Source organism: Emydura macquarii, unplaced genomic scaffold (genome assembly GCF_026122565.2).
Source record: "Emydura macquarii macquarii isolate MOO-44397 ecotype Brisbane River unplaced genomic scaffold, CSIRO-AGI_Emac_v2 contig_1876, whole genome shotgun sequence".
NCBI lineage: Eukaryota > Metazoa > Chordata > Testudines > Chelidae > Emydura > Emydura macquarii.
Genome location: NW_027132013.1, coordinates 3,493,960 through 3,516,668, shown reverse-complemented (window position 1 = coordinate 3,516,668; position 22,709 = coordinate 3,493,960). Strand labels below are relative to the sequence as shown.

General features: G+C 39.5%; 1 protein-coding gene across 2 annotated transcripts in view; it reads right to left on the bottom strand.

The window, feature by feature from the left end:
• Window positions 1–22,709, bottom strand: part of ANO1 (anoctamin 1) — a 122,579-nt gene that overhangs the window by 50,528 nt on the left and 49,342 nt on the right. For both annotated transcript variants that reach the window (XM_067558224.1, XM_067558223.1), the window contains exons 2-6: window positions 19,089–19,267; window positions 13,730–14,056; window positions 7,235–7,333; window positions 5,335–5,486; window positions 3,751–3,805 (exon numbers count right to left, since the gene is read on the bottom strand). In XM_067558224.1, coding sequence (XP_067414325.1) covers window positions 3,751–3,805; window positions 5,335–5,486; window positions 7,235–7,333; window positions 13,730–14,056; window positions 19,089–19,267 — 812 coding nt within the window. The remainder of the gene's footprint in view (window positions 1–3,750; window positions 3,806–5,334; window positions 5,487–7,234; window positions 7,334–13,729; window positions 14,057–19,088; window positions 19,268–22,709) is intronic.

Here is a 22,709-nt window from a genome sequence, read left to right as displayed (position 1 = left end):
TGTTCACTATGATAGTGATGCTATTCATATGTACAACAGGAAACACATAGTTCCCAGATTAAAGACATTTTGCTATAAACAGCTTGTATGTTACTAAACTGGCATATAGTGCTAGAGCCTCAACTGGTGTAAATTGACATAGCTTCATTGACTAAAATGGAGCTGTGCAGATTTCACTGTCTGGGTGTGTCTCTAAGTACTCACCGTTTTGTCAATCACTGAACTACATAAAATAACTTGACACTAAAATTTCCTAGGTAGCAGGACTTCAGTGCCAAAAATGGCATTTATTATCAAACAATGTTTGTATGTTCCACCAAATGGCTGGAGTGGCTGAACATTCACCCCTGTTGTTTTGGTTGCAATGCCACACACATCGAACCTGGAGGGGGGCTAGGGGGAAATTTGTTTGCAATTAAAAATGAATGAATGAATGAATAAACAAACAAACACTGTGAGGGACAGCACCCTGCTCCCCTTTACTCTGTCTAGTCAGGAGAACCACAAAGTGGTATCTTGAGGATGCTGGCCTGCTCTCTCCTCTACTCCATGCCCTAACCTAGGACACCATCATGTAATTTCCCTTCCCTCTTGAACTGAGTGGGCAGATGGATATATGGAATTCCTGTTTATAACTTACTAGGGCAGCCACATCTATAAATTAGTACTTTGAGGGAATAATCTTCAAACGAGGCTCAGACAACGGTTTCAGAAGTGCAATAACAAAGGACTCTACCACACAGACCTTGATGGAGCCAAAAGAATCTCTGAGGTCTGTTTAGTGAAGAATTCACATGCTAAGCATGCCCATGTAGGCTCTGGCACTTAAATTATATGCCTAGTCATATAAACATTTAAAGGGTTGATTTTGGATGTCTTTGCTTTTATCTTATGAGGTACATATATGACCCTCACCACCACAGAATCTGAGTGCATCAATCATGGATGGATTTTATCCTTGCAACACCCCAGTGAGGTAAGAAAATGTTATCCTCATTTTACAGATGAAGAACTGAGACACAGAGTAGTCTAAGTGACTTGCCTAAGTTCATCTTGGAAACCTGTAGCTGAACTGAAAATTGAATTAGAATCTCCTGAAGCCCAATCAAGTTCCCTATCCACTAGGCCATCCTTCCTCCAATCTTAAATCTTACTGTTTGCAGTGTTGTATACATGTTGGTCCCAGGATTCAAGAGAGAAAAGGTGGGTATCTTTTTTTGAACCAACTTCTGTTGGTGAAACAGACAAGCTTTTGAGCTTGTGTAGTTTGAAAGCTTGTCACTTTCACCAACAGAAGTTGGTCCAATAAATGGTATTGTCTCACTCACCTTGTCTCCCTTAAATCTTACTATTCTTAATTTAGTTGAGATCTTGCTCTCTTTCTCACATATGGAGACTTGGTTGAACTGAGGGGTTGTTACAGAAATCAATTACATTGTCTCATATATTTATTAATGATTAATTATTTTGTATGTTGAAAACTATAGTCTTATCTAGATTAGCAAACAACATAACTATTATTGAGACACATGCATTAGCCTCTCAAGAGACTGCTTGTTCATATTGTCTTCGTCCTTGTCCCCTGCCCTCACGTCTGCTCCTTTCTTTGTTCTTTTCTTGATTTAAGGCTATATTGAGATTAGTCCCCTCTTGCCATCACACAGCTGTGTAAGGGCTACCCAGACCTTAGTGCCTGGGGATGCTCAGGGGCTGTAGAGCAGATGAGTAAGGAAACAAGTGGGTAGGAAATTAGAGGAGCCCCAGAGGAATCATTCCTCTATTATTATTTGCACTTAGAGGTCCCAGATGAGATTGGGACCCCATTGTTATTATGTGTATTATGGTAGTGCATAAGGACCCTAAAGAATATCAGGACTCCTTTGTGAAAACATGGCAAGAGACAGCTTGCCCAGAAGAGCTTACAATCTAAATAGACAAGACAGACAAGACAGGAGAGGAAACAAAGGCATAGAGAGGTAAAATTACATGGTCATGGTCACATCATAGGTAAGCAACAGAGCCAGTAATACGACCCAGGTTTCCTGACTCTACATTCAGTACCCTATTCACTAGACTACATTACCTTTGACATGCCTAAAGGCACAGCCTAGCCCCTAGATTATAAATGCTTTGGAGCAGGGACTATGTCTTTATTTGCTTTGCACATCTGTGGCACAAAACAATTAATAAAGAATAATAACTCTTCAGAAGAGCTTTGTGTGAGCTCAAAAGCGTCTCTTTCATTAATAGAAGTTGATCTAATAAATGGTATTACCTTACCCACCTTCTCTCTCTAATGGTTTGTATGGCAGTTCTCCTATACACAGACCATTAAATCCTGCAATGGAGTTGTAGGGGTATACATTAGGGCAAATTTATAAAATCCTCTACAAGCAGTATAAGTAGTGTGTCTAGGGGACAGAACACCAGAAGTGGAGGCAGAACCTGTATTCTATTCCTGGCTCTGCACCAACTAACTGTGTACCTATGGGCAAGTAACTTCATCCCCAAATGCCTCAGTTTCTCCATCTGTAAAATGGGGGTAATACTGACCTCCTATCTAAAGAACTCTATGGATGAAAGATTCCATATACCTGCTAAATATTATTAGAGTTCTGAAAATCTTCCATAGCACTGACTAAAGACCACCATAGAAGTGAATGTCACAAGTTAATCTATTAATGGAGAATATTATTCAAACAATAACTTCGATTGAAATTCAGTGACTTCTGTTCCTGTTAAGCTTGGTTTATTGTGATTTTTGTTGTTAAATACAGATATTATTTTAAAAGTGAGGCAATGTTAATCCCAGTCCATAACCTAATGCTGCTTTAAAAATATCCATCAGTGCTGGTAATACCTAGATCTTAGGTAGTGCTTTTCATCAGTAAATCTCAAAGCACTTTACAAGGGAGGTCAGTATCCTCACTTTACAAATGGGGAAATACAAGCATAAGGTCACCCAGCAGATCCATAGCAGAGCCAGGAAAGGCATCAAGATCTTCTAAGTCCCCGTCTAGTGCTCTATCCATTAGCCCATGCTGCATCCCAGAATTATTGAGAGTCTCAGGGTATGTCTACACTTTTGGCGGTGTGTAGAGTACAGACACTGCATGCAAAACTAGCATGGGTATAAACAAAAATGCAGATGATGAGGAACAGTTTAGGTGAATAGAGTAGAGTGCCCTACATGCCTGAACCCCCAGTGTAGGTAGCCTGCACCACTCTCTACAGGCCAAAAGAGCACCTCCCAGGTCTACGCTCTTTCTAGCAGTGTAGTGGCCCACTGCCTCCCTGCTGCCAGAGACTTTCCCCACTGCAGTGAAAGGCTCTGACAATGCTGAAAGGCTCTGGCAGGGGGGAAGCAGCAAGGAAAGACACCCCATTGCCACAGCCTTTCACTGCCACGTGTAGCTATATGCAGCAGTGAGAAGTGTGGACACATTACCTTTCACTGCAGCATGTTCCTACACGTGTAGTGCCTGTACTCAACATGCCATCAAAAATACAGTCAAAGCCTGAAAGAATCAAAACTGAGCTACTGCGCAAAAGGCGGCACACTGTTCATCTCAAATAAGTATTTAGCATACACCCTGGAAAGGCTTCATTTTGTTATTTAAACAATTTCTGTCACTGACAATTAGTGGCATTTGGTATTGGAAGTTTGGACTAAACCTAACTAAGGAGCACTTAAAACCCCATAACTCTGGGAATACCTCTGCTGTATATGTTTAAAAATTCAATACTTACTATCGTGCTTCTAGTTTTGCTGTCAAAAAAGGACTCTTTGTCAGACAAATCAAATCTGTTAAAACATTAGAAAGGAGAAAAAAAAAAGATTGCTCATTAGGTAAAAAACTGCCTACAATGTTCTACACTTGGTGACCTCTTTTCATTTACTCTGGGGATAGTACTGAGTAGTAATCTTCACTGCTTATAATGAGTGTTATTGTCAACTAATAAACATAAAATAAATCTAATCTAATATCCCTTCTAAAAGAAATGTCCATCCTTTTTAGGGGATTTGGCAACACGTTTATAGGTTCATAGATTTTAAGGCCAAAAAATGATAATTTAATCTGACTTCCTGCATAACACTGACCTAGCATTTCATCCAGTGATTTTTTGATCTAGTCAATAGCTGTTTTGTTAACCATGTTGGGCCAGCTTTTGCCTCCTTTGTTTAGTAATTACTCCAAAAGTAGTTTCATTGGGAAAAAAAAGTGAGACTAGACATGATGTAAAATACTTCTCAATCCTAGTGCAGTTTACTAAATCTGATCATTTGTGATACTCTGGCATCAGATTATTTTATTGGATGAACATTCCTCATATAATTCACATATCAGGTCAATTTCTACAAATCTGGGGACATATCAAAGGTGACATATACTCTGCAAACATGTCATTTACATGTGCCCATACTCTGCCTGATACCATCCTAATGCACAGCTCCTTTCATGTTCTGTATCCACTAAGAGTAAAAATAAATGTCTGTGCGGTGGAGAAGCTGTGCCCAAAGACTATTATTTGCTTTAGGTGGCTGAACGTGGTTTTATATATATATATATATATATATATACATATATATATATATATATATATATATATATATATATATAAACCATGCCTCTTCTTCCAAAACCACATCCTTTTAAACCCCTCTGCTCCTGGGATGAGACACTAGGGAGGACCTGTAGAATGGTCTTGCCAGAGCTTTCCAAAGGGGACAAAACTTTTGCCAAGCCCTCCCTTTTCCATTTTTTCTGACATGCATTTATACACAATTTCAGTTATTCTCGATATCTCATAACGGGCCCAAACTTGTTCCCATTGAAATCAATGGCAAAACTCCCACTGACTACCAGGAGAGCCAGAACAGGCCTTCTCCTTGTAGATGGTACACAATACATGTATTACCTGCCTATATAATATTAATGAGGCTATCAGGTATTTTTATCCTGTCTACAAATATTATTGAACATTTAATTTTTTCCATGAAAAGGACCACAGTAAAACCATAAATATTATTATATAAATTTATCTTTATAGTTGAAAAGGCATATTTGTTACTCTGTTAAAAAAGATTGTTACTATATGACAGCTGAAATGAGCACAAATGCCACAGAGAAATTCTTTAAAAGCCTGATTCCTGCACAGTGAACTAGATAAGATTTAACTAACTGTGAAAAGGAAAAGCAATCATTTTAATTATCATAACCCCAATATCAGTGCTGATGCACATTTTTCTATTCATTCCAATGTCTCAAGCGGTATTACAAAGGCTGGATCCTGTTGACGCAAACAGTTAATTCAGATGAAGCTTTCACTTACAAGTGTTGTTTCTCCCGAGAGAAGGGGTAAGAGAGGCGTTTCACTGTCTGTGGTTTGTGTTCTGCTACTTTTGGCTGGATAGGTTCTGTTATTTTTTGAATTACAGAATTAATTTTTTTCAAAAGACCATGGGGTTGATTTATCTGATACACCTGAGAAGAAGGAAAACAAACAATCAATCTTTATTGCACTCAAGTTATTCATAAAAGATACTGAAGTATATGTAATAAAACCATCATTTAAATAAATATTTTCAAATAAACTAATGAGGACCAGTGTGCTATGGCTCTACCTTCTTTAAAAGGTAGAGAAACAGATGGGTTGTGAAAGGGGCAAACTGAGGCAAACTCAGAGTCCAATTATTTCCTAAGAGTCAAATCCTGCCCCGTAAGTAACTCCAAATGATAAGACTGGACTGCTCCAAGAGTTAAAACCATAGAGCTACTCGGTGGCAACTACTGCACCTTAAAGGTTGAAGTAACTTCTATGGCCCTTGCAAGCCTCTCTGTGCAGTGAGAGCAAGGACTTGAGGATCCACATAGCAATGGATTCCTTTCTCCCAAGAACTGCTGAGCTTAGCCACATCAGAAGCACTCTTCTGACCTCCCTAGTACATAGGAAGGTTTGCATGTTCATGCCCTGCCTGGGCTTTTGGCATCCAACTCCTTCCATACAATGGAACCACAGTGGAACCACTTTTCATCAGTGCAGTAAGGGCAATTTGGGCCTATGGTACCAAACAAGTGTCAAAGTTATACAGGAATTGTATTAGATGATAAAGAAGAAAAGGATAAACTTCACAACCTGAGCCACAATGTACTGCTCTAAATCCAGATACAAACTTCCTGAGGTGTCCAGATGAAGGGGTTTGGCTTGAGCTCATTTCTAAGCATAGCCCAGTAAAAATTCATGCCTAACTTCTACCAGGTACAGGCAATAACTGGACTATGGGTGAAAGCTTAGAAACCTCTCACTCACTCGCTTGACAAATATGCCCTTTCTTGTGTGATACAATAGCTCCAAGGAACTTAATGGCCTTAAAAAAACAGGAAACAAAGTAAATAAAGCGATAAGTGGGCTAGGATGGCCACTAATACAATATTTAAACCAAAAGTTTAATTTTAGTTTCACTGCAATAAATTACTTTCAGCTTTGAGGCTGTCTCTTGTTCCATTAGAGACTTCTTTCTCTGCAGTGTCTGGAACCTGCACTTAGAGGTGGATTAATATTTAATGACCTCCTAAATTATGTTCACTGAACAGGATATAGCTACATATCAAAGATTATTTAAATTTTGGTCTCTGGAGAAAATACACTATCACTTTTTTAATGGCACTTCAAATATTCCAAAGGGTAATTTATTCTAAGGTAATTTAGTTCCAGACCCTGCAAACACTGACATGCATGATCAACTTTATGCACATGAGTTGTCTCTGAGCTCAATGGGACTATTTTCATGCAAAATGCTACTCTCACATGTGTGTTCAGGATTGTGGCTTTACAGCGATGAGAAAAAAATAAGCATTCCCTATAACGTATATATTTAAGAGCCCATTATCAACTGCAGTCTACCATTTCAAAATGGACTGAAGGTACTGTACAAACGCATTTGTTTCATATAAAGAATAGGACCAGGACCCTTGATTTCTGTTTACAATTCCGACCACGATTCTTTCTGTGGCATTAGGCAAGTTAATTAGCCACTCCTCCTCAATTGTCTTACGTGTAAAAGGTAAATAGAAATACTTATCTCCCTCACAAGGTTGTTGTGAGGATTAGTTAATGCTTGTAAAGTGCAGTGTTACATAAAGTCTCACATAACTGTTGCATGTAAATTGTGCGTGCGTGAGTTGTGGGGGAAGAGGGGCAACTCTTGGAGAAAAAGAAAATCATCACTAACCTTTTTTGTGGGCATCTTGAGTTTCAGAAATTCTGCTTCCCGGCACAAAACATTCCAAGGTGCATGTATTTTTACAAATCCAACCCCATGTATTTTAGTCTTAAAAAAAAAAAGGAAGAAAAAAGGAGACAATAATTTAGATGAAATAAGATGCTATTTTTCCTCCAGTTTCATACACACTGAAGAATCAAATCGTCCACAACAGACAACATTATAAATCTCATCTGTTTGAAACATAACTGGGAAACAACTACTTCTAAATAGCTATGATACAATCACTGAATAAATCATCTGATTTACTGTCCACAAGGTGTTCACACCGCAAACATGAAACACTATAGTCCTCCAACAGAATAATTATCTTATTTTAAAATGAGAAAAGAAGTTTTGTTTGGAAAATAAAGGCTATTTGATGAGGACAAGGAAAACATACCCAGTCACTCAGATTTGAATCAGACTAGAGTATGTCTACACTGCAATTCAAAACCCACAGCTGGCCCATGCCAGCTGACTCAGGCTTGCAGAGCTACGGCTAAGGGGCTCTTTAACTGCGATGTAGATGTTCGGGCTTAGGCTGGGGCCTTGGGCTCTACGACCCTGCGAGGTGGGAGGATTATAGACATACCAAAAAGGGCCTAAGCCTGTGAGGTTGTTGAGTATCTTGTGCAAGGCGTTAAATGGACTGATGCAAATGGAGTTGAGGATAGACAGCATCTCACAGCATGAGCTCAGAACCACTATGGTCAGAAAGAGGCAAAGATCCTTCATCTGCAGAGCTGTTGTATACATCTGAGCTTAAATGGTAAACTTTTAAATTAATGCTACAGATTTATAGGAAAATATCCAATTTCTTCATACATTGGTCCAGATTCTTTCTTGCATTAGGGACACTTTATACTGCATGGCTGACATGAAGCTTTCCTAAAGACAGCATAGCTGACGCAGAGATCACTCTAGTGTAGGGGAAACCTTTGGAAGCAGAGTGTTGGTGTAATGACTCCTATGATAATTCCCCCCCCCGCTGCTAACATACCGGGATAAGGTTGGTTGTCCCCAACGAATTGTGTGTGAATCAGGATTCAGTCATCTTTTCTGTTATAAAACTTATTTTCAACAGACACATTTGATCTCAGTAGTGTGTTCCTCACTAACCCCAGTGGTGACTGAGTTGCTGAGAGCATTCATGCTTGTTGCTTCTGAGCGTCATATGCTGAGTGCACTATGCAATGGCAAAGAGGGCCAAACAATGCATGCCAGTGCATTTCACAAGAGCAGATGGGTGGCATTTGATTTGAGGCACATTGCTAGCCTTCAAAATCAGCAGTTAGCATGAAGAGGAAGGCATAGAGCTCACTAAGACATGCAGACCACAGGAATTGCTCCCATCTATTTTCTGCCTTCCTTTGGCAGCCAAGATTACAAGTAATCTTTGTGTCTTCAGGTTTTTTTTTTTTATTGTGCAACCTAAGAGCTGAGGAGCAGATTTGACTTCCTTGTTGAAGTATGTACTTGCCTCATCTTTGGTCTGCACATAAACTGAGGAGCTTTCACATGAACAGCTTTGTCATCTACGTGCAAAGGCAAGTAAGTCTGCAGAGAGCTTCAAATCCAGTAGTACAGATTCTGTATTTGAAGAACAGGAATCTTCAAAAGCATAACCACCTCTCTTGTAACAATAAAAGCAAGGAAGTGTTGGAGGCCCTGGGGTGATTCCATGCTTTTGTAAGTATATGTTCCACACTGATGACAGATAACAGCAGTGGGCTTTATTGTTCCAATGTTCAGTGGAAGTGCTGGAAGCTCCAAATCTGCACCAGAATATAAAAGCCTTTCTCTTCATTCCACCCAAAACAGAGTGTTGCCTTCATGCCAGCATGCCACTGAAAAGGGAAATCCTAGGCAGGTGTGCAATGAGCAAAAAGAGGAGTTGGGATGACTGAAATAAAATAATACATGTCCTGGGAATTGAGGGTGCTTGTAAATGTTGGAAAAATCTCTACAGCACATGTCTGAGGATGACAAGCACAGGAATCAGACCAGGCACCCTGATGGCAATTAAGGGTGGGACAATGTAAGAGGAGGTAGGCTGAGGAAATGAACTGAAGCAATGAAAGTTCAAGATGGAGATACACTGCAGGCAGAATGGTGGTCAACCCTCATCATGGGCACAAGTGTCGACCTCATCATACAGCAGGAAACTGGATTATAAAGGCCCAACATCAGCTTCACACAACAAGGTGGTGTCTGAGATGGCTAATCTCGTTTCCTGATGATCACCACTGCGTTACCTGTATGATTGGCAGGTTATGCGTGTCTGTATCTTGTTCTTAGTCCATAAATGCCCATTAATAGAAACCTTTGGTGAACCACTCTGTATGATTCTGTCATTTCCTGGTTTGCCCTGGGCCCTCTGACTCTGCCACTGCCTCTTGGAGTTCTACAGCCAGACATGCACATTAGCTCTCCAATACTAAGGGATGATCGGGAACATGGGGAGGAATGTAATTTAAAGCAATCTGGGAACTGCCTGAATTATCATAAACATTGAGCCCCCTCTTAAGTGCCTGGGTAGGAAAAGCCACATTCCTGCAAACACACCCATTTTTCAGCTGACCACTCTCCTATTATGTGTGTATGTATAGATTCTGGGCATAGCAACTGCAAACATCCCAAATCAGTGCTACCTGTACATGGAGGCACCCTTTCTTTGCTACTCCGCATTGGGTGGCGTGTTGTTTCTCATTTTGCTGTGGCTGTGTCATGCGGCAGACGGGATGACTGGACTCTGTGCACATGTGCAAGACCAAAATTGAAACAAAGTTTGGAAAATTGAGCCAAATTCATCCCTGGTGTAACACCATTCCATACAACTTCATCCAAAGGGATGAATTTGGTCCATTAAGCCCAACATTCTAAACACGACTCTTTTAAGGGCCAAATCAATTTCTTCTGCACCTGAAATTTATTTGCATTTGTGCCTTTAGAATCCAAAGGGAGGGTAGTAACTGACATGGATAAACACAGATATGGATGATTAGTATTAAAAATATTAATGAAAAGTTGGCTAAACTATTTAAATATAAACAAATTACAGAGGGACGTAAGCCACAAAGTTTAGATGCTTTGTTGATCTGAACTTGCCTCAGTTTTGGGACACCTGGCTCTGGGGTTCTACTTCAGGCCCTTGTCAGATGCACATGTATTTAAATGTACATTATACTGTGATAGTGGTTTTATCCACTTATCATTTCAAATCATTAGAGTGAATGGTGCCAATTATTCATCTGTTCAACAGGTTATTCCACTGAAACTAAGGTATAGCTTTAAACAGCACAAGACTTCAACTTTGGCTTTATCTTTCCGTTCTTGCTGCTGTAATTGCTTATGCAAGAATAAAAGCTTGTTTTCAGTCTGCAATACTCTGCACCTGCTTTCTAGAAACACATTACTCAGGGGATATAAATAGTTGCCAACCTCCAGTGTGTCACAGCTTCAAAAACATGTATGAGTTAACTTCACAGAAGAGAATTTAAGCAACTTAATATAGGTCTTCCCTTTAATAAGTGCTCACTTTTACTAATATTAAAGACCTGTAGTGTGACTTCATGGCTTCCCAATAATGCCTTTCATACTGAAGCAAGCAGCTGCAAGCCTTTTGCCCTACACTCAAGCTTTGGACATGGAAGTTGATGTTGATCCCTGTGGCTCTCATCACTGTACATTTCTTTTCTATTTTGATATCTTGTATTGAGAGGACAGTGTCCCTCAGAATGGGTATGCATGTTGTCCTAGTTTGAACTCAAAGACCTTCAACATTATTTAAAGTAGTATTACATGCCGTAGATGGGGACACCCTGCCATGTAAACTATTTTAAATCTGCATGACTTAGCACAAGGAGATTTCCAATCTACTATGGTAGTTTTCAAATTAGATGAAAGGCTCTTGATACTTACATTTGGGAATATAGAACTTGAAATGAAAAATCATTTCACTTTCCCAGGGTTTGTCCTATTTGTACATTCATGAATGCTTAATGGACATATTTAGGATTTTTTAATGCTCAAATCACAGATATAAGACCCAGCTTTTAGATCTTGTAAATAAAACTGACAAAATATTTACCTTCTCCCTCCGCAACCCCAGGCATACTGGCTGGATCAGTTAATTAAAACACAATCACTTCCTTTGAAATGAATCTGACCATGGGTCTCTCTACTAATCTCACTGGCAGCAGATCACATATACCCCTAGTGTTTTACATAGTCAAACAATCTTTTAATAGAATACACTGTTTTTGATGTGCAGGTGAAAAGAGTTATTTACTGTACAACTGATCTCTAATCATAGTGGAAAGATGAAGAACATCTGAAATCCATGCACTTAATCTAGACCATTTACACAAGGCCCCCATAAACATATTTCTAGATTGAGATGTGACAATTTCAGTGTAAATAGCTCTTTTTCAAACAGACTGGAATTACTAGTGGGCCCAAGCCATAGAATTTAGATGCAGTCTAGATATTGACCAAAATTTGAGGGGTGTTTGAAGCTGGAGCTGTTTTTCTGATTCAGTTTTAGCTGTAATGTTAAAGTGTCAGTGTCTTCTTTTATAATAAAGGATACAACATAATGTGAAGTTTCTAGAGATAGTCCTAAAATGAGAAACTTCAGATCTAGGTCAATATTTTAAACATACCAATAGAGAGTTGTTCAATCTAGGGGTTAGGTCAAATTCACATCGTGACTTCGAACGTTCCAAAAAGTTCAGCGATGTTCAGACCTCAGGGTTTGATGTGGGTCCAATCTTAAAAGGTTTCAAAGTCTCTTAAATTGCATATTTAAAAAAAATTCTAAATGTTTTAATAAGGAGGCTAATTATGAAGAGTGCCATGTAGATCAGCTAAAGATCAGTTAGCAATTCATTGAAGGCTGGATCCTCTGTGGTACTCTCCAGGCTTCTCTCTTTCCCCAGAAGTAGGACTGCCTCAGGAAACATGCCTCTCTGACATCTTGTTCTTAACATCCCCCCACTACCTGTGGGGGAGTGAGGGGGTGTCATAGACAATAAGAGACAGGTCCTGGGAGGCAGTGTTTAATACTGACAGGGTCAGAACTCACTTCCATGGGAATTTTCCAACCAGTTTGTCTTGGGACAATGCTACATAAAAAACTCCCCATATCACTGTCTGGTCCACCATCCACCCCAAACCCACAAAAACCTGCAGTGTCTGCATGGAGAGCCTTGTGTGGACTAAGTGAGAGAAGAGTGCCTGAACAACCATTTGTTTCAGCCCCTCCACATCATGAGAGGCAGGATATATGCCACTGCTCTGAATGTTTTCACAATACGTTTGCTTGTTTAGGCCCTGAAGTAGATTAATGCTATGGGCATTATACATAATATGAAAAACTGAAAGAATCTGAATATTGCTACTGAGAATATAGACACATTTTCCCAGTGTTTTCAGAATGTGCAATCAGTTTGTGTTATATTATATTTATGAAGAAACAAAAGTTATATCTTATTATGCTAAAACAAAAATTAATGTAACATGATTTTTCTCACAACTACTGGGGTTTATTTGTCATCTGTAGAAATGCTGTGTGTAATGGGTTTATGAAGTCCATGTTTTGTTAGGTTACCAGTATTATTCTTTTTAAAAGAGGTTCAAACAACAATAAAAAAAACTTATGAGTCAAACCAATGAGAGGCTCAATCCTAAATCAGAAAAAAAAAAAAAACCACTTATTGGCCCAGATCTCTGGTATGGTGTGGCTGTTTTTGTGCTTCACTGCTGATATAGATATTTATGGAAAGATTACCCCAGGATAAAGGGATTCTCTAGTGGCTTCTAATCCATCCCTCTATCATGGCATGGTGGGTGTGTTTGTGGAGAAGGGGATGTGCCTGCTTTCTAATGCTCTGCTGATCTCAGCTGCCACATCAGGCTCTTGAGGGCTGTTGGTATCTGTCTTAGTTTAGTGCATATTTTAGGCAGTTAGCATCTAGAAATACAGTACACTTGTATACTCAGATCAGACATTTCCCAGAGAAATATGGTATCTGCCTGGAAAATGTCAGATAAAACAGTTCTAGATGTGCTCTAGTTTTATTCTTCACTAAATGCTCAGAGCACTTCAATTCCTGGCTGACGAACATGCCACCAGAAGCCTGCATCTCATGTTTTTTCTTGAGAAATAAAACCATGAATTTAAAAAAGTTAAAAAACAAGTATTCACTTCAAAAACTATATTTATATACTAGGAGATCAACTCCACTATCGGCCTGATCCCTGTGAGCTGCTGGGATGACTGGTATTGAAGGGAGTTGGGGGTGCTATGAAAGATAAAGACCAAATATCGGAAGGCGGTAAGCACCTGTAATTCCCACTGGAATCAATGGGTATTTCAGTTTCTTAGGAACTACTTGATATTTCTCGGTATTTGGCCCTTACTTATCTTATTAAGGTAAAAGAGTTAAAAAGTTTATTTACATCTTCATCTCTTTCCAATTCCAGACCAGCCTCCATGAGGTTGCCTTCATACTCCTCTCTGCGGAATCTCTTATCATCTTCATGATAGTCCATGTGGGGCTCACTTTCTCCCATGTCAAGGTGTCCTCCTTTCCCAGGAAGCGGAAGATCCTGTTTGATGCTTCGGGCACTTGAGTCATTGTGATGAATTCGCCTAGTGAGTGTCCTACTGACTGAGGACTTCTTGTAATGGTACACCAGGATGTAATCCACTTTCCTCTTGCCATCTCTAAAATAGACTCCATATTTGCAGTTGGCATCTGGGTCCTGACACAGCGAATTTAATAACTGTGAACACAGGGGAGGGAAGAAGAGTAATTAGTGTACATGCAGACATGGACACCAAACAAACCAAATATTAAAATAAATCACCTTCACATTAAGTGTTTCATCTTCTTCAAAGCAGAGAATGTCTTATCTTCAGACACATGAGAGTTTGAGGACTGCCCCCCTGTGCCACTTAGATTTTGCAAGTTAACACTTGTTATTCTGTTGATTGACCAGCTGGAGTTTTATTGGTCAGAAATAAATAGATAAAATGACTAGGATTTAATCTAATTACCAGCACTCTAGCTCATCAGTCAGCTACTTGGTAGGTTTAGTTTTCCGCCTTTATAGGTTAATCACCAGTAAGATCATCTGTCCTTCTTCACAAAGACATCTGTGTTTTAATTCTGATAAACAGATTAATATCACGTGCAAACGTTTCTCACTTTTCTCTTATCCACAACTGGAATTTTGCATTATCTGAGAAAGAGATCAGCTTAAATAGAGACTGAAGGGAGCCAGCTGGCTATGTAGCTGAGCCAAAAATGCAAGTGGACAGCAGACAGGGAACTAGGTTCAGTCCTAGCTTAGTTTGTAGTTTTTTTTCTCATGTACAAGCCATGTCTCAATGCAGTTTGTTGGTAGCAAAGATGTATTCCAGACTGGAATAATTCATTGCAAATTAAACCTATTTACCCTGGTGTTACAAGATGCAAGAAACACCATTTCTGAAATTGCAACATCAGTAGAATCCTAAATCAATAATTTCTTTATTAATTCTAGACTGCACAGGGCAAATAAAAAAACATTAATATTTATAAAATACTAATACATAACACTATTAATACCTATCTCTTATACAGTGCTTTTCTCATATGATGCAAAATTCTGCACACACAACTGTGAGGGCAGAAATTGGCCTACAGATTTTACCTGTTTTCAGAGTAAATACTAATGGCAGCAGGGACACTACAAAGATTCAGGGGCCCTTGTACATTTTATGGCTTTTAATTTAGTGGGAAGAATTTTAAGCCCACACATATTTTCCCCATGTAATGAATGGTTGGTGCAAATGGTAGCAATTGGCCATCAGCTGCAAATCAAAAAGTTCAATACACACTGCAACATGTGTATCTGCAGTTTGCTGGTTTTATAAACCAGTGGATGCAAGCATTTGCGGGAACAAAACTGTGTTCACAAAGAGGCCAGGTCTGAGATCCTCAAATGAGAAGAGCTACATATTGTTGCCCTAGTCAAAGTTTGGGGCTCTGGGGATGTTCCAGTTCAGAACAGAAATTGGTGACATTCAGGTATATAGTTGATGCATTTTTGTTTATTTAAAAAGAATGTACCAAGTCCTGTTTCTCTGAATGTAAAAGGAACCAAATAGCAGAAAACAGCTTCTTTTGTTCAGAAGCACCAAGAACACTCATACTTACATTTGCGCCCCACTGTTGGTGGCAGTGGCAGCGCCCCCAGGGGGAAGGGGGGGGATCTTTGGGCCCATTTCCCACTCCCCGCCACACTTGGGGGGGGGAGGGGATAGTGGGGGAGAGCAAGAAATGGGCCCACAGACACCCCCACGGGGCGCTGCCACTGCTGCTGCCGCCGAGGGTGGGGGGGGCCCCACAAATATAAGTATTGGCCCCCGGGCGCTGGAGACCCGTGGTACACCACTGACTCTCACTGACTTTGGGCAACATTTCCCATCTGCCTGAGTTAGAAGGAAGCTAATAAACACTTCAAATAAGGAGCCAGTCTTGGGGGACCAAGCAAAAGACTCTTGTTTTACAAGTTTAGTAATAGCAGTTAAAGATAACAAGATATAATTTACTCATCGTTCATTTGATTATGAGGGAAGAGCCCAGATGGGACCATTCCTCTCTTTAGCATCCTCACTCAAAAGCACCAGTCAGGTATTTGGTTTCCAGGGGGCAATTCAAAGATGTGCAGATTTTATGACTGCAAAATATTCTGGGATACCTTCACGCAGTCAAACTGCTTAAGTACAACTGGCCACTCTCAGTAAAGCCTGGGAACTCTTGGGGTTCCATCAATACCACCAATCTCATTTCATTTGGAAAACTTGGAGTCAAATGATGAATTCTTCAGTAAAATAGAGTCAGATCTAAAAGGTAAAAGCTAGGGCTGGATCCTATGAAGTGCTGATCACTTTCTATTCCCACTGGAGTGAATGGGACTTTCTGGAGTGCTCAGTATCTATCTGTGGGACAATTCTGAAAAGTGCTGAGTGTCTTCAATTCTTATTGAAATAAATAGGCTAGACTGTTGAAGCCACAAGGAAACCATTTTCAGCCCCCAGGTTCTGTGGCCAGTTCTGCGTTGGATCAAGCAGATGGTTCCAGCAGAGTAGAACAAGTGTGCCAGTTGTTTATGGCCCACTCCCAAAGGGCCATCTGCCATCTGGAAATCATCAGAGAGCAGTGCATTGTGGCCATACCTTTCCCTACCTTCAGAACACCCTCCATAATGGGGGGTGTGAAGAATGGCATAGAAGATTTATTTGCTTTCTGGTCCCTTTTAGCCAACAGAGCAGCAGGAAGGGGACAGATTGCATTAAAGAATATGGCCCAGTGGGTGATGAGGACCTGCATACTGGTTCTTTATGGTTTGCATGTGTGGTCTCTGTCCAGAGGACAATTCTAATGGAAATTTCCTCTTTGTAAAAACAGATGTTATTCACTTTTGGAAAACAAACATTTTAATGCTTTTTGTCATGTTATTTCCCCCAAACAGCATGGTCAATGCACTCAAAACGTGTTTTATTCTAGAGTGCTTGAGTAGCCCTATGTTTGCATTGGACAGTACAGATGGTTTAATTTTAGAGTCATTTACTTAGTGATTTGCTAAAGTTTAAGAACTGCACCAATGCTCCAAAATAACATGGGAAGAGCACCAAGATTCAGAAACAGAATGGGAACTGCACTGAGGATCCAAAAAGCAGGGAAATGTGCCAATGCTCTAGGATACAAAAATATATGGCTCCTTCCTCACTCAGTCCCAAATGGACTCATATTTGTTCAGCTTTTCATTCCCACATGATCTTCTATGGAGACTATATGCACTGAAAGGATTCAACCAGGCATTTAAGCAGCACGAGTTCATTTCATTTTCTAAGACCTGCACAGAATCTAATTGATCTTAGAAATTGCTAAAATCACTGGCATGGGGAAACACAGAGATAAACACTTTCCATCCCACAGCTCATAAACACAAATCAGAATCAATATATCATAGACACTGAGATTCTCAACTCTGCAAGGATTCCTGCTGAGAGCCTGATCTCCTCCTCCCCTCCATCTCTGAGTCTTGTTACATTGTGGTAAACCCTGATGGGTTAAGGACTTTAAGGAGTCCATAGACCTGGCCTCAATAAAATTACTAAAGAATGAGGATATCATGAAGTCCAGCTCTGAACTAGCGAGGTGATAAGATTTTAGGAAGCCTGCAAGTACAGCTTTGCAGAAATATTGATGCCATTCTATTAAGCAAGTGGCTACACTCCTGTAATCTAGAATATAATGTTGATTATGTACTTGAAGGAGAATAAACATTTTCCCATGGCAAGTATATCAGAAGTTTCTTATTATAATGTTCTTAAAATGCAAAGGAAATTCCCAAACCAAAAGTGTACTAACCTGGAGTTAAGGCTGAGAAAATATTGGTAGGCCACATCCTCATTTGATGTAAATCCATGTAGCTATATTGAAATAAGTGGAGCTATGCTGATTTACACCAAACAAGGATCAAATTCCTCAATCTAAAGGGAAAATCACTAAAAGGACATTTTAGTTTTAAAAACCCACACTTAGGAGGCTGTTCATACTCTGACCATTCTTCACTTCATTCAGTCAATTCCAATTAAGTATTCTTTCTCCATTGTGGAAGAGAATATTCTTTTTGTAGTACATTTTCCTATAAATTAAGATTTGTGTTCCAGTCCTTCTCAGCCTATATTCCAGGGGTGGCCAAATTTACTGACTCCCGACACCCCCCTTCCCACTGGGCAGAATCCTCTAGACCCACCACACTGCTGCAGGGCAGAAGCTCTGAGCTCCCCACCCCATTTTGGTAGGCAAAGAATGGGAGGGGGGGCATATGGGACTCCGTAAGCCGCACTTCAACTGTAAAAGAGCCGCTTGCGGCTCACAAGCCACAGTTTGGCCACCCCTGACATATTCCCTCATTTATTATGATTATTAATCTAATTATTAATTTGTATACCATAGTACCTAGGAACCCTAATCATGAAGCAGGACCCCATTGTGCTAGGTGCTGTACAAACAGGAGAAAAAGACCATTCCTGCCATAAAGAGTTTACAATCTAAGTATAAGGCAAGAGACAACAGATGGACACAGACGGACAAGGGAGTACAAGGAAACAATAAGACAATATTGATCAGCATGATAGCAGTGATATCAACACACCGATACACATTCTGACCTTTTACATGTTTGTGACATTCCTGACTTCTAACCACCTGAGCATCTACATTACAATATTTAGAAATTACTCCAGGAGTATTTAAAGTACAAAAATTGTAATTAAAAAAATGTAATCAAGGCATAAAAATGACAGTGAAAATCCATTCAGATGACAGGAATCGATACTGTAGGTTATTGGTGTAACATCAATGCAAGCAGATGTGTAGCTTTTGGGTACACATTTTTAGACATTTAAGGGCTCTCTTCGATACAGCTACACAGATTCAAAAAGCCTTGGCCTTATTTACTGGTTTGTTTAATCTGGAATAAGCAGCCCTAAATATGATTTATGCTCAAACTAGGATCCCTCATTCTCTCCCTTCCTCCAATACACGAGTCAACACAAACCTCTTAAAGTTGCCTGTTCTGTGGTTGCTGGTAACTCTTCTCATATGACAAGGAATAGTCCAGAACTCACACTATCCCAACCCCCAAACACATGTTTTTTAACATTCCTATGTTTCTGCGGAGGCACTTGGATACCATGGTGATGAGCAAGGTACAAAAACCCAGAAGTTAAGTAACATCTAATAACTCTTCTACTCACTGTGCTTTCATGCTGGACGTATCCGATGTCTTCAATAGTTCGGATGTTGATAATGTGAATCCCCTTCTCCTCATCAGGTAAAGAGGAGTATTTCTCATTCACCCTCATTCCAGGCTTATTCGGAGCCTCACCCAGCTCTTCTGGCAGAAATTCCACCCCATTCGATGCACTGTCAGTGTCTAAAAGAAAAAGGAACAGGTTGGTCTAAACACTTTAATCCCAGTCCTAGTCCCTCCCAATGCTACCCCAGTTGAAACATAACCGGTTCTTGCCTTTCCCTGCCCCCGCCTGACTTCTCTGCTCCCACCCTTTGTTTGTGCCTCCCCTCTCAGACTTACCTCCTGCTACCCTGACTGTGCCCTCAGCTCTTCCCAACTCCCTTCTGGATTTTTACTTAAACGGCTTTCTACAGTGCTTATTAAAACTCAAGCTTTGTTTACTAATGGTCTCTTCTCAGCCCCACAGGAACTTGAATACATTTTAGTTAAAAATAAAGTTATTATGCACATTAGCAGCTGAGTGGAGGCTGGATGCCATTTTCCCATTGTACAGTAGGATTTTTTTTTCCTATATGATTACCAGTGACTCCACATTTTTACCTAAAGGGAGACTGAATACAGCAAATTTCCCTTTGAATTGTTATGTACTGAGGAAGATTCTGCTTCTTATTTAAACAAAGCTCTCCTTTGTCTGAAAGGGATTATTGTTGTTTTTCCTCCTTTCAGAGTTTATAGTTAGATTTAGAGAGAGACTAAAGGATTTTGTGTCACAGTTTCTAATACAAACAATCAGACAGCATATGGTAAAATGGAAAGTACATAGACAGGCATATCTATATACAATTGATATTAGGTATATTGTTGTGATATTTCACTTATTTGGCACTGAGGCCAAATCCTGCAATACTGCAGTTTTTTCACTATTTCTGAATTCACTTGGGAGGAGTTTTGTTTAGGTAAAGACTAGACTACAGGATTGGCCTCAAATGACTGCTTTTAAAATACACAGATAAACACACTGCTGGAGCTGTAGCAAGAAGCCATCAGTCCAGCTATACCCTCCCTGTGTCAGATGATTAAGAGGAATCAAACAAACAACAAAAATGCATCTGAGCAAAGCTGTACCATAGTCAGAAAACTTCCTTCCCAGCTGCAGTTGCTGATCAGCTTATGACTTAAGCCATGAGGACAGCTATCTCATCACTTTTTTATCCAATTATCTTTTAACTTAAGAGGACATTTATTGCTCTTAATTTAAGTGCCTTTCTGGATCTTGCTGAACTACAGGGATAAGTCAGGGGGCAGCATTTCATTGAAAATAAAATTCTACAACATTTTACAAGTTTTTATTTCTCCTGTTTTTCTCTTCTCTGAATGTATTCAACCCATATCTCAACTGTGAGATATATTTTCAGAGGGGTGAAACTCAGGTAGTTAGTAATACAAGTACCTGTGCCAGCAATCCATTTTATGGGTGCAAATTTGAGCTGCCAGAAAGGAATCTGGCACTTAACTGGACTGATAATATACCCTTGTATAACTTTAATACAAATCATACAGGCAAAGAAGTTCTTTGAGTTTTTTTAGTGTACAAATTTTTAGCTCAATCTGAAATTGCCAAATGTCAGCCAATGTCAGTACCAAATGTCAGTACCTGCACTGGGTGTTTTCATGCTATAAAATTATGAATTGAACTTACAATTCCTGCCTTTCTAATGTTTGGGTTGTTAAAACTACAATGTTCTTGTGCGTATTTTTTCTCTATAATGTTACTGATGCTTTCAAAAATTTAATTGTAGCTTAAAGTCTTTAGGGATTTATTTAGTGTTTTGATAAAGTTATCAAGGAAAAATTCTGGTACCTTAGTGTATGGAACTATTTATTTTTGATTAATTACAGGATATAAATTACAATATATCCTAGATATATGGTATTTTACATGCTAGAATGGTACTAGAATGTCTTCAAACTGAAACCAGTAGACTAAAAACTTTTCTTTGTGGTTCCTTTGGTATGGACTTTAAGAAATCTGCATACTTCATTAAATCTACAGAGACAGAATATCTCTAACATCCAGTACATCCTACTAAGGACTTTGAGGTATCCTTCAAAATCAACGAGAGTTCTGTGGCACTTTAAAGACTAACAAATTTAACCTCCCCCATTGTTCTCTATGCACTTGTATATCTATGTTTCCTATTTACTGTATCATTCTACTTCTGCATCTGATGAAGTGAGCTGAGTCTTACGAAAGCTTATGCCTACAAAAATTAAATTTGTTAGTCTTTAAAGTGCCACAGAACTCTCGTTTTTGCTGTATATAGACTAACACGGCTACCCCTCTGGAACTAAGGTATCCTTGTGAGTCTTAGAATCTCATTTGTAATTATTACCTTAATCCAGATGCATTGTGTGGTGTGATTATCCTTGTGTTTTGAGGATTGGGGCAGAAGAATGTTCTTGCTCCAGTCTCAATAAATCTAGTGGATTCAAAACTCACTTAGAGGCTAGGCAGGGCTAGAAGATGGATATTATAATATCTTCCTCCTTCCTTGAAGGATATATGAGTTCCACAGGAGGACATGTTAGTTGTTCAGCTGTAGTGAAGGCATTGACTCAGGATGTGAGGGGAGACGTGTATGTAGCCTTGGCATATTTCTTGTGCTTATCACAGATTTGGGGCAGCTATCAATCTTCTTTGGAATTATGCAGATACATGACTCTTTGGCGTTCCTGTTCAGTTCCCACACTTCTTTGAAATCTTGACCCCAACACCCATGCCACTTTAAAACTATGTGAATTTCCCACCCTTCTTCAGAACCTTGGCACAACTGCTGTGCTTCTGCATTTCTGACACCTTCTTCAGAATACTGGCGCACAGCTCCATGCTACTTTAGAACTGTGGTGCATTTCCCACACTTCTTCAGTTTCTTGGAACAATTATAACATTGCTTTGGAACTTAAGCATTTCATCAGAGCCTAGTTGCCCAACTTTCACACTGCTTTAGAACTGAGGTGCCACTCTTCTTTAGCATCTGGGCACAGATCCCAAACCTTAGCAAATCACAAATGAATAACAGTAAGTTCAAACAACAAAAGGATTGTCTTCTGAGGAATGCAGAGCTGGGGCCAAATCAGATTTTGATTAGGAAGCTCAATGCAACTTTATATTATGGAACATTATTTTTTATCATTCATATGTATGCACATATACACATACTCCCTGCATATATGAAGGGGATATCCCTATGCTCATCTACAGAATCCTAAGGGCTGAGGCATTCATTCTCCTTCTATGTAGAGTTCATATGGTTATATAGCATATACTGGACACTACTCTGAATTTCTTGTGTGTGATAAAATCCCAGTGTCTTCAATGGAACTTTTGAGGTCATCAGGAACATGAGAGCAGATCTTTATCTCTTCCCTAAAGAATCTGTATATATTTAAGCACTTGTAAAATGTGTGTTTGTGAACTTATGGGTGTTTGTGTAAATGTTATCCAGAAAAACCTAAGTAATCTAAAAAAGATTAAAATACAGTGGTGCAGCTAAATATAAGTATGGGTAAAGGTTTAAATAAAGAGAAAGTTAGAAGTGATTAATTGAGCTCTGGTTATTGT